Below are 13,851 nucleotides of genomic sequence, written 5' to 3' on the forward strand. Positions count from 1 at the left end.
AAACATGACATATTTCAGTGGTACCATAATGGAGCTGCCAACCTCGAGAATGCCCAATAGGCAACCTATGTTATCCTATGTACCCCTAACCACTATAGAGACATATAGGCTTGCCCCTATATGTCCTCATCGTTAATATACTGCAAACTGCCTTCTTAGCTGAGGAGGACTTCTTTAGGGGTTTCTGACATAAATTAAAGAAAGGGTTGTGACTGTGCAACACATGGCGTGGGCACAGTTGAGTTTGAGCGGTTTACACTGTTACTACAGTATGAAATGGCAGGCTTGCTGTCAGTAGTTTGCTTAGGTCACCCAGGGTGGCAGAAAACAATGCTGCAGCCCTGGGGACCCTTTTACCACCTATGCCCTGGGAAACCCTGGTACCATGTACTAGGGGCTTATAAGGGGTTAAAGTATTTGTCAGTTGCGACTGCTTATCCACACACAACTGTTTTAAGAAGGGGACACTGGCACTGGAGCCTGGTTGGCAGGCTTCAGTCCACTGTTAGAGTCAAAAGCCAGCATCTAGTAGTCCAAATGGGGGCAAAATATGAGGGATATCTGCCAAGAGCCCTGTTTTCTTACATGTACTTATTATGCCACCCTAATTGGAAAAGGGTATGACCGGACATGGGTCCGGTGCACGCTAAGTCATTGGAACCAAGCTGTGCCCAATTGACGAGCCCATAACTAGGACAAAATCGGCTTGTGTTTCAGTTCGAGAAGGATATGGCTTGGGAGTTCGGGCTGGACTGTTTCGATTGAGGCCCGATCAAGACTGATTTGTATACAGCTGGATCCAAACTGAGATGACAAGGTGTGCAAAATAACGATGACTTGGGATGCAGGCTCGAGTAATTACCTTGGGAGGCCTATCCTCATTGTTCTGCGTCACTCCTTACGCCTGCTCCAAACAGGCGTAAGATTTTAATGCAGTGGCATCCTAGAAGTGGCGCCGCGAAATCTAGTAGATTTTCACTGCGTCACTTCTAGGAGGCTTGTTTGCATGGGAACTCCCACCCGGCATACATTATACCTGATGCAGGTATAATGTGACGCAGGGCTTTACAACGTGACGCATCTCCCTTGATGCGTCACGTTGTAAAGGGGCCACATTTTTATGCCACCACTGCGTCACAAAGAGTGATGCAATGGTGGTGCAAAAATGATGCAAGGGACTTTTAAATCTGACACCAAATGTGCAAAATCCTACCCACTCAGAATCAGGCAGAAGTGAATTCCAAGCATTAATTCCACTCTACGAGACTCGTAATGAGGTTAAACCCCAAAGTGACTACCTGTAGCTTTCCAACCTACCCGTTTAGGTCCCTCTTCTGTGAGGGTTGTCCCTTCACGTGTCTTTGTTTATATGTTGGTTTTCAATTAAAATGTTTGTGCTTCATATAACTCATTTCTCTTTGAAGAGTAGCATACTGTGTGAAACGTAAAACTCAGTATCCAAGTTTGGAATACGCAGTAGAGGTCGTCTGCATGTTGGCCGTTTTATTTTACTAAGCGCATCTATTGCAATGTCAGAAAATATATAATGTGTCCCATCTTGAGATCATGTTAACATATTTCAGTTGTCTGAGACACATCATGTGAATCAATCAGATCAATAAATGTGGCGTTTGTTACTTGTATCAATTCATTATTTACTGCGCTACAAGTACATTTAAATCCGCTCGTTATTTCCTTTTAAATATTCTATAGAGCACTGACAGTCTTACACTTACTGTGTATCACGAACCAAATATGCCCTGCATTGATGGCTTGATTGTTGTTAATCATTAGAATCATTCTGCCATTAATATGAGGGTTTTTTTCTGATTGCTTGTTAAGTTTTCTTTTCTTGGCGTCCCTGGTGTTTATCGATTGAGCAACAGGATGCTGTTTGCCAGCTATTCTGCAGTGAATCATGTATAAAGGCAGCACAGGCTTTAGTCTGTACCAAAATGATTGGTGTGGTTTCTCCCAGGACAACGCTACAATGGCAATAGATAAATGAGAAACGAATTCAAGGACTGTATCTATTGTATGCCCAGGGTGGTGACCAAATCCCAGAGATCTATGTAAACTACATGCACTTCTATATAGAAGAGTTAGGAAACATTGGGGCATATTATCAAGGGCAGCGATAGTGACTTATTGCCGCTTTAGTGGCCGTTTTCGGCCGCTTGGCGGCGATAATTCTATCGCCCTATTAGCAAGCTGTTGCTAACAGCAGTTAGCGACAGCTTGTAGGCGATAGCGAGCGGTTTGGGGCCCGCTTTGCATGTCAGCGATATTGATCGCTAATGACATGCAAAGTGGGCGTACTCAACCTGTTAGTGACTGAAAGCAGTCGCTACCGTCGCTATCGCCTATTAGCAAGGCAGGCGTATCGATGGAAATATTCGCGCTAAGCGCGAATATCCCCAAAAACGAACTCCTGCCCAGACCAGTTCTTAGCCATGTTATCCAATGGGAGGTGGATAACATGGCTAAGAGCATTTCTTCGCTAATGCGTGAATATCGCTGTATTCTCAGCGATATTCACGCATTTTGCCGCTATCGCCGGAAAATGTATCGCTTTGGAGATAAACGTTGCTAATAGCACGTTATCTCAGCGATAAATTGCGGCGATGCTCAGCGATAAAAAAATCGTCGCTATGCCTATTTAGCGATAAATATCGCTACTTGTTGGTAATATGCCCCCTTGTGATTTATAGCCTGATGTTTCAAAGGTTTATACACTCGAAAAGATTGCAAAGAGAAGAACAGTGTTTTACCAAATGCCAAATCCATCTCTGCAATGTACAAAAGAGACATGAAGTCAGAAAAATGGATTTGCAGCACGCAGTGTTGTGAATGTTACAGGCTAGTAAGGAAAATGAGGAGTTAAAGTTTTGTTGTCCTTTCCTTCAGACTCATAAGAATATCTGCCAATGAGTTGCGACTGTCAGTTTGGTTGCAAACCACACTGATAAGCAAAAGAGGGTCATTTTATTAGGAAGTGGAAGCTGTCCTTAAGTGATTATCAGCTGTGAGCACCTGGGAGAGCAGACAGCGCTCCATGCTCCATCATTCATGTACAGTACAGCATTTTGCAAATGCAGGGATAGAGGTTGGCTCTACTCCATCCCTGCACTTACAGCCATTCGGGTGCATTCCCCAAGTGATTTCTTCCTTATGAGAATCAGCCATTATTTCCTGTGAATCATTCAGAATGGCAATTTGTGCTGTGATGGGTTAGTACATCATATCAGTACAAAGGGTAGGGTGGCTTTGCACTACCTAATAGAGCAGACTTCCCTGAACAGAAAATCATATGAATGAAATACAGATGCAAACATTTTCTCTGTCGTTTTGGATCTGGGCTAGTGGAACCTTTAGATATATCTCCGGAATTATGCACTCCACATTTCAATAAAAATACACTTTATTACTAAAAACATACAAGAGTTCTTTCAGTCCCTTTAGTGTGCTTGTTAAAATGTCATCGAAATTTTGCAATAGCTCACTGAAGCAACCATGAAAGATCGGGGTTTTCTTTATCTTAATCTTTGGGTGTAATTATTAAATAACCACAGTGATTGCTCGTACGGAACTTTGCTCATCGACAAGGAGAAGTTAAAAGGAGCAATCATCTACATCCAAACCATATCAACAACAAAATCATTAAGTACAGTCAATAAAAAACGTTTGTGCGAGTTAAAGGGTTTTAATAGTCCATTTTTTTGTTCCATTATTTATTAAATAAACATTAGACTTTTAAGCAATATGATTAGATATTAATGTAATTCAGCAAACAATAGTTCAATATAAAGAAAAATACAATATTGGTAAGTATGACAGTTAAAATTGAAATAATACAACAAGCATGTTCTATAAAGGACTTTCCCTGATCTAAAATAAATTGGAATGAAGTAGAATAAGGTGTCAGCTCCAAAACCCAATAAAGGGTTCAGATGAAAAAATATATGAATAAGCATGAAGCGTTTGCACTTTAAATAAAAGAACATGTTAAGCTGGAAAGCATTCTCAGTTATAAATCATCAGACATATAATAAAGCAGAGAATAACTACAAAAGTAATCTCTCATGAAGAGAGATATGGTCTTAAGAAACCCTGGGATGGATCTCTGGAAATGTGAGGGAGAGAAGCCTCTCCTACTTTAGGAACACGGACTGATAATGTAAACACAATGAATTACAAATTGCAACAGGTATCACATCTTTGTTCACAACATCCAATAAGAATCCAGTATGCTCCTGGAAGTAGGTAAACTCCTCACATCTTCACAATGAGCTTTGGACACAAGTCCTTTAAAAGATACTTTGTCCACATTTTGCTGTTTAGACAGTTCTTCTCATGAATCATCCTTCCTGTTGTCTCCTTTCCTCGGGGAGAGAACCTCACTATCAGTTGTCTAATGAGTTACATATGGCTATTTACCAACTAAAAGAAAACAAAAAGAAAGATCTCATGCAAAACAACAGCTAAATAGGAAAAATAGGCCTTTCAATGTTAATATATAAATCCCTGAAACATGGCATCGACAGCTAAGCTAACATAAATCAACATATTATGTTTATTCGCTTATATGCTTATAACATCTAGGTATGACTACTGTTAGAAAGTGGGTATTAGTCGACTGGGGTGTCCTAGTCGAGCAGTAACTAAAAACATAGTCAGGGTAAGGCACAAGCAAACCCCAAATTAACCTGTGCTCAACCCCCCGGTGGCTTGGCACAGAGCAGGCAGGTTTAACTTAGAGGTGATTTGTAAACTATCTGTTGAAAACTTCAAACAAGAAAACAGTGAAAACACCACAGAAAAAAAGATCCCTCACCAGGTTAGAAACATAGAGCTACTTTTAATAAATAAAACAAGATCAAACCGACAACAATCTAATCAGTAGAACCAGAGTTATGAATTTAAATAACTAAGCTGTAAATTAACACCTAAAAGCATAAAGCGCCAACTAGGGATATCTGGTTGCGCTGGACTGGGTTCAAAAGTACAGGCTGAACGTGATGGAGTGTTGGCTGGATACAGATCCAGTTCTTCTTCCCCTGGCAAGAGGACCGCAAGGCAGCAACTACATTGGAGCAGCAGTCCTTCTTCCTGGTAAAATATCCACAGGTCCAGAAGGGGCTGAAGAGTTGGTGTCTGAGACCCTTCTTTTTTTCAAAGTTGTGCCTTTGAATTGGGGAGAAGCTTCTACATTGCACCCGACCCTTGGACTGTGCGGTGAAATATATGTTTTAAAATGGAAATACATTTTGAGCCTAGCAAGAGGTTTATTTTGCCAAGTAGAAATGGCAGTTTAACACTGCACACACAGACTCTGCAATGGCAGTCAGCAGATATGTTTAAAAGGCTACTTAACTAGGGGGCACTATCAGTGCTGCAGACCCACTAGTAGCATTTCATTGAGAGGCCCTGGGTACTTGCAGTAACACTTTACTAGGGTCTTACCATCCTATGACTGACAGGGTTTAAGAGCTACCTACTACAAAATTGCTGTTTATTATATGGGTTTTATGCAACACAGACTTTTGCACATTCAATTGTAATATTTTTTTTTGTTGCAAAATTAAGAAATTCACTGCAGCAACCCCTATCAGCCACTGGATTTCAACTTTCTAAGTCAGCCCATAAAAGAACCATTGGATGTTTAGAGTGGCAGTCTCAGTCAACTGCATCTAGCCCTATTACATCACCTTGTGCATCAGGAAGTGCCAAGTAGAGACCAAATCATGGTGTTCCAGTTATCATTATGGTGCACTACACACCAGTCCCCCCAATTTCTCAAGCTGTTCTGTGAGGTACACGTAGTGAGGCTGGGGACAGCAGCGCAGCCTCCACATGAAGGTTTAAGCCAGGTTTCTTTTTTTTTAATATTAGCGACTTACTTGCTTATGAAAGGGCTTCAGCCCAAGTTAAAATGGACACCAATGTCTCGCAATAGCAAGAGACACACTTCAATTAACTGGCAAATAAATAAAAAACTACATCTAGTTGGTGATTTATTTTGATCAGCTAGGTTTGGCCCTACTTAGATGGCACCTTCATTTTGTTAATGAGAGACCCACTCCCTACAACTCACTGACGCACTGTTACATGTGCATGCATTTTAGAATTATTTTTTATTCTTCATAAAGCAACCACTTTTTAAATTTGACACCCTCAACTGACTATGACACCTATTCTTCTCTCAAAATATAGTGATGACACAAACAACTGTCAAAATTACAGTACAGCTTATACAAAATAGAAATCATGCACCCTTTAAATTCTAAGATGCTGCAAGAGGGCCTCAGAGTGGGGGTGTACCTGGGAACGCCAGGTGCTCTGAGGCTTTCTGTGGTAAAGGCCATCAGCCACTGCAGCCCCATCTTCACACATATGCATTGGAACACAACAGAAATGCATCACAGCACTCGGAAGAGTGAGGAGTAGGAACTTTGGACCTTTGCTCTCCCCCAGGATATCCAAAAATTCTAAACTGAAATTGAGTCAGCCATGTCTAAGATTTGAACTTGAAATCTCTCATGAAAAATCATTACCATATTGCCTACAACTCACCTCCTCTGAGTTAGTATGTTTAAGGGCAGGGCCACAGGAATTATGCATCAGGGCAGGACCAATTTATGCGGCAGGGTTGTCTAAATTGCACGTAAAGGAAAAGGAAATTATGCTGCATAATGGGAACACTGTCTGAGCAAAGATTCCACCTTGTTATTACCAATTTAACACCCACATATACCAATAAGCAGTTGAAAAATGACCAACTATTGGAAAGTGGCTTTCCACTATAAGGTATCACGTGTCATTACGCTTTTAGTAACCTTTAATCCATTTGAGCTAGAAACACTTTTTTGTTGTTAAAATCTGCAGATTATACAGCAGAAGATGCAATATGTGGCAAACACAAGTCCATAATGACGTGAAAAACACAGCAGACCCTGTTTCATGACTAAAGCGATGTACTTGTTTGATGGGCTCAATATAAAATGTTCTTTTCTGTTAAAACTCAATGTGGTGACACTATTGTCATTCTATCAATCACCACCCTGACAACTTCCTCAACCTCCAGTGCAAACTGACAGTCATACCACAAACTGTGGGGCATATTAGAAAGAAGTTGCGATATTTATTGCAAAATACGTTTAGAGTGTTTATTTTTATCGCTGCCTATCGCTGGATATTTTAGCGAAGAAAATATGCTATTAGCAACGTTTATCTCCACTGTGCTAATATATCCCACGATAGCGGCGAAATGCCTGAATATTGCTGGATATCCAGCAATATTCATGCATTCACGCACTTAGCCTGATGATCTACCTCCCATTGGGGAATACTGGTAAGTAAGGTTTCAAGCAGGTGTTCATTACTAGCCTGCCTGACCCTTTCCATCACCATGGGGGGTAGGCAATGATCCATCCCAGGCAATTAAAAACCTTCCCTCTGCCAGGATGCCCTCTGTCCCAAACTCCCAGAGGCCCTCATTCAGATTTACCAGCTGCTCAAAAAAAGTACTAAATGAGACAGGAAAACAAGTAAGTAAGTAATTTTGCAAGGTAATTCCCCATTCGGTAGACAAAACTCATAATGGTCGAATTTTGACATGGATATATCAGCCAGAATCAGTAAACCCGGCCACCTTTAATCTCCCATCATAAATCCACGGTCTTAGAGACCTCACACTCCGTCTCAACTTTTTTTACCGGCTTCTTTGAGTTTTAATGACTTGCCTCGTTTTAAATATTTGCCTGGGGTGTGTCGGGGTGCCATATGTGAATATGCTTAGTGCTTGAAGTATTTCAAAAGAGAGCAGAATAGGGACCGTTCTGTTAAGATAATTGTTTCTCCAGAGAACCTCTGGTACTAAGAAAAGAGGGGCATATTATCAAGGACCAGTGTTAAAATTATCGCCGTTTTATCGGCAGGAAACTGCAGATAAAACGGCGTTAATGGGTTTGATAATACGCCCTTGTTAATTCCCATAGAAGCCCATGTTAACATCAGGACAAAATAATAATGGTTCTGTCGGCCAGAAATACACACTGCTTTAGTATTTCACTGTTTCCTCTTTGCAAGTCTCGTTCCTAACCAGGATATCAAGACAAGTGTACTAATACATTTGCAAACAAACACTGATCACAAAGTAAAAAATGAAAGCAAATTTTTACTCATCCACTTTCAATTCTGAAAACAAATTACTTCAATAGCTGTCCCTAACAAATACTTAAAACACACATGGCACGAAAACTTTGTGCTAAAACATAATACACATTAAAAACAGTAAGTGAAATTATTACTTCATATACTTTTTGGGATCAACAACTATATATATACAATAATCCTGTAGGTACATCAATTCAATCTTGGGTCCTACAGGGTTTTGAATAGTTTGTTCACGCCAAAATAGGAATTGCGTCGACGTTTCGACCCGGGGGGGGGGGGGGGAATGCAGAGTTTTCACGCATCAAGGGCAGGTCTTCATCAGGACTGTATATAAATGTAGGACAGCCTCTTGCAGACCTAGCTCCACATGGAGTCCTGGTCTCTTTCTGAATCGTATTGTCGGTCCGTGTTACTCAGGCCGGCTGGATGTTCAATATACCTCTGTATTGGTTTAATCTATACAGATGGTTGTAAAGATGCTCCTTAGTATTTCTACCTCGCGTGGATCGCGTCCTTCACCTTCCGTTAATATTGGTATCAGAACATGAGCTTCTATGGGAATTAACAAAGGTGTATTATCAAGCCCATTATCGCCGTTTTATCGAACGTTTCCTTTCGATAAAACGGCGATAAATTTAACACCGGTCCTTGATAATATGCCCCTGCGTTTTTAACGTAATCCTCTGTGTCTGGTGCCTCTGAACTCCACAATAAAGTAAAGTATCTACATTAAAAGCAATACCGTGCATGAGTGACAGCATGTTGCCTCTTTATGCCAAGAGGTCAGTGCCGCCTGTAAACATTGCGAATTGCAAAAAACACAATTGATGGACAGAATGTAGAACAATGTCATACATTCACCCCAGTACAAGGATCTGGACCTAAATCCATAGTTTTTTTGCACTCCACACCACCCTGGGTTAGACACTGGCTATATGCAAATCAGCTCTGACCCTGTGCCTCATGGGAACAGTCCAGTCCGAACTACCAAGCCATGTCTTTCCCAGACCGGAATCAAGCATCCAAGGACTGGTTTCTGGCTATCAGCCTTCATCAGCCTGGATAGATTGACTCCAGTGGTGTGGAGAGCCTGGGACTCACGTCTGAGCATACCCAGCACACTCGGGGTGAAAATTGCAAAAAAAAACAGTTGATGGACAGAATGTAGAACAATGTCATACATTCACCCCAGTACAAGGATCTGGGCCTAAATCCATCATTTTTTTGCACTCCACACCACCCTGGGTTAGACACTGGCTATATGCAAATCAGCTCTGACCCTGTGCCTCATGGGAACAGTCCAGTCCGATCTACCAAGCCATGTCTTTCCCAGACCGGAATCAAGCATCGAAGGACCGGTTTCTGGCTATCAGCCTTCATCAGCCTGGATAGCTTGACTCCAGTGGTGTGGAGAGCCTGGGACTCACGTCTGAGCATACCCATCCCACTCGGGGTGAAAATTGCAAAAAACACAGTTGATGGACAGAATGTAGAATAATGTCATACATTCACCCCAGTACAAGGATCTGGGCCTAAATCCATTCTTTGTTTTGCACTCCACACCACCCTGGGTTAGACACTGGCTATATGCAAATCAGCTCTGACCCTGTGCCTCATGGGAACAGTCCAGTCCGAACTACCAAGCCATGTCTTTCCCAGACCGGAATCAAGCATCCATAAACATTGCAACATACAGAAAAATGTGATCCTTCCAAAGTACAGACATTACAGCAAAGGACACATTCACCTAAAATAGTACAGACCCAGGAGTTTGACAAGAATTGCTTTATTTATTTTCATGATAATTTCAGGCAGGCACATGCGGTACCAAAAGACAAGGCATTCAGAAATGCTTTTACTGTTTATAAATATATTGTCCTCGTGTTTGTTTTTACTCTTCAAATGCAGTGTGTGCAAACAATTAAAAAACAAGGAGTAATATATATCAAAAACATTTGTATATCTTTCTTTAAAAACTCTCTCCCATTTGTTTTGAAACAGACAAAAGATGTTGGTCTTAGAAAGGTTAGAGCTTCATGCTGGCAATTACAAAAAAACACTTTTTGAAAAGTAAAACGTTTGTTTAAAATATTAAAACATGTTGATATTTATGAAAGATACAATCACATCAATATCATGATTATCATTAAGAATGTAATGTACAGTTGGAACAGAACACTAGGCACACATATGAAACTAGAGAAAATGGCTCTTGTTTAGAATGATAGGGTGACGTAAACACTTTGGATTTACAGAGTTCAAGCTGTTGTGCGCTACACACTCTGAAAGCAGTAGGATTTGACTGCCAAACTATTTCAATATTTGCTAAACATGTATTCTGTTCACAAAAACGTGCACTGGCACTTTCCCACAAATTATGAAATACCACATTTGTTTATTTGCTACTGATTGTCTAAAGGACTGTAAGAATAGTCTAAAAATCAAGCACTGCAAAATGAACATGTATTTTTCAGTAAAAATTCAAAGCATATAACAACTGAATGGGCACACCTATATTGGTTTGCATTATATTCTTTGTAGTAGCATCAGATCCTGATGCAAATCTCACCAGTGATCCAGAAAGCGTAAGTTCCTGCTGCAGGTATTTCAAGTAAAAGTGTAATTATTGCTACGCAAGAATGCAACATAAATAAATTATATATTTAAAAAAATTGTTAGTTAACACATCATTTGCTACAAAGATTCATAGGCTTCATTTAGAAAAACCTTTAAGGTTTCATACTGTTTTCAGTAAAGAAGATTAAAGATATGTGCCATTGCCTTACATTGTAACAAGTGTTTTCCGAGATTACTTGAATGGGGCTTGGAAAAGGCAAGCCTAACAAAGATCAGGCAAAGATGTATTGATTAATTAATGGTACTTGGGTGAGGCGAATAACTCAGGGCCATATTATCAAGAAAGGGCGATACAATATTGCCGCTTTTATCGGCAGGAAACTGCAGCTAAAGCTGTGATAATGAGCTTGATAATATGCCCTTGTGAATTCCCATAGAAGCCCAGGTTAACACCATAACCTGGGCTTCTATCGGAAATTAACAAGGGCATATTACCAACCCCATTATCGACGCTTTAGCGGCAGTTTCCTGCTGATAAAAGCGGCGATAATGTATTGCCCTTTCTTGATAATATGGCCCTCAGTCTATTATAATATTAAAACCTATGTTTTATATTTTTTGCATACTTTTCTAGACAATTCAGACCCTTAGTCATCAAGAAACTATAGGTTATTCTACAGGTTAGTTACAACAAATTGAATGACCATTTCAACCAAGGAAGCATGAGTAAATGTACAAGTAACATTAACACCCAATGCAGGCCGATTATCGGCCTTTTGGGGGGAAATTCACCTGACAAAAATCAGAGGACCAGGAGTACTCCTTAAAATCTATGACTGTTTCTGATTTCCAGAAGCACTTTTGTGGATTTCATGCAAAGAAAGAATCAATTTCAATGGTAGGATAAAAATACCATAGCGGATATCCAACTTTCTTAGCATAAGCACTAATGAGATAAACACCTGGCCTAGGGGAGTAATTCTTACAATCATTCTCAACTTCACATTTTTACCTGGGTGGAATAGTGGCACCACCCTATGCCTGCTGGGTGAATTACAGGCATACCTTTATTTTAGGTGCATGTGATATCAATACAATGCACGCCAGAGGTGTTGGCATTGTGAATGCTTGTTTTAAAACTGCTTTTTGAATCTGACTCAAGGACTCACATTTTTTAGTTGACCACAGTAGTTTGGCACAGTAAATGTTTTCTATTTGGTACTGCCTCCTAAAGGGATGCCATTTAATGCTTAGATTCCATAACCATATCATAATTATTTTTAGCAATTGAGGATTATAATGCAATATATAAATTGTAATGTTTGTATTTCATGGTCTTAAAACCAAATCATATTTTCAGGAAGTTGGGCTATACGTTTCTTTCTCTTCTCTTTGATTTCTAAGGTGAAGTAGGCTGCTTAATTTAAAAATAAGAGACATCTTAATACACTTTCTTTTTAGGATGACAAGCAATTGATTTTTATTATTGCATAACTAGCTATATCTCATACAAAATAAAAAAACTTAATAGATACTAAAAACATATACAATCATACAAACTCTGCAGGTAAAAAATCATTTAAAACAGTTGAAAACAAGAAAAAGAATCGATCAACAAGTGCATATGCACCAGGTTCTTATATAAGCCCAGTGAATGGTCTTCCACACCTTTAACGGGAAATCTGAAATAGCACACCTCACAATGGAATCACGAATAGAATACAGCAACATTATAAACATGAAATATTAGCTATTATCAACACATTCTCTACTCTGAAAGAATAAGTCCTTAGCTATCTCATATTATGAAGTCAACAAAAATCTGTTCTCACAGCATGCACAAAAAAACCTGCAAAATACATAAAATGTAATAGACTCAGGCTGCAGGGGGAGCATAAGCCACATGCTTACATTACACATATTGGGACACCTGGCAAAGGTAAATTATTATGCATTTATCACCTTAACATCCTGGAACCCCTTAATGTCTGAAAACCTTTTTGAAGTGAAAACTAATAGCAGTTTTCGATTGCCTTTTCGAGAAGGGGTGATCTCAAACTCGATACTGGTGGTCTCCCTGGGCTTCAGGGCCGGCAGCCTAGAAAAAAAGAGGGTACAGGAATCACTGTAATTTAACTCACAATTGGATACTAATTTTACATCTGAGAGAAGAGTTAAAAAGACAGTTGAAGTCAGTGGAAACGAAGCAAGATGGTAAATGACGGAGAACAAGAACTACTATCAGAGACATCCAGAGTATGACAGATAAAATAGTTGAACATATAGGAACATTTCTCAGAATATAATGAATCATGCATTAGGTTATGATGTTATTTGTTATTTTGTTAATAAAACATGTGATAAGTTATATATGTAGCCCACCGGGCGATGCTGTCATAAATACACAATAACATTTTTATGAAAGAAATATATTGGAATGGGTAGGGGATGCTCAGGTGGCAAGAACAAGGGAAGGAAGAAAAGCTAAACAGAGTACAACAATAAAATATAATAAATGAAAACAGTGTTCAAGCACCATGTGACAGAGACAGGGTTAGAATTTCATGGGCTCATATTTTTGTACCACAAGATCAAACCTTAAAAATCCTGTTGCCCCAAATTCAGTAGTTACAGGCTGTGGAACTACCATACTAGTCTGTGTTCCGCAACTCAGAGTAGACGATACAATGATAATACTGGGTGTGTGTTTCAGTGATCAGCTGGTCTGATCTTTGAATGTTATATATTTTCCATGCATGTTGGCAAGAATTTTGCAGAGAAAAACCTGTGGTGTCCATCTTAGAATTCCGGTTCAGATGAAAAAAAACAGTCTGGAACAAGAATAGACTTGGGGGAAGTTGGCCATTTGTAAAGGTCCATCTGACCTAAGACTGACAAAGGGATAGAGTACCAGAATCTAAAATCATCTTCAATTATTTGTTTCAAAGTGGCACTAAGTGATGTCAAAGCATGTATCTGAGCAGGCTTATAGTAAACAAGTATCCACAACTAGAAAATCCAGTCACTGAATGTTATGTTGAAGTGCGATTTGTGCATTGAACAATGAAGTCTCGTTTTTGAATAATTTGAATTACTAAT

The 13,851-nt window shown here is 39.7% G+C and overlaps 1 protein-coding gene across 4 annotated transcripts in view; it reads right to left on the reverse strand.

Annotated features, from left to right (window-relative positions):
• Positions 1-9,945: 9,945 nt before the first annotated feature.
• The window catches only part of LOC144768424 (protein-glutamine gamma-glutamyltransferase 6-like), a 483,154-nt gene continuing 479,248 nt past the window's right edge, over positions 9,946-13,851 (reverse strand). For all 4 annotated transcript variants that reach the window (XM_078652069.1, XM_078652067.1, XM_078652068.1 and 1 more), the window contains exon 13: positions 9,946-12,850. In XM_078652069.1, the coding sequence (XP_078508195.1) occupies positions 12,700-12,850 (151 nt within the window). In that variant the 3' untranslated portion in view covers positions 9,946-12,699. The remainder of the gene's footprint in view (positions 12,851-13,851) is intronic.

Source organism: Lissotriton helveticus, chromosome 7 (assembly GCF_964261635.1).
Source record: "Lissotriton helveticus chromosome 7, aLisHel1.1, whole genome shotgun sequence".
In the NCBI taxonomy this organism is placed as follows: Eukaryota; Metazoa; Chordata; class Amphibia; order Caudata; family Salamandridae; genus Lissotriton; species Lissotriton helveticus.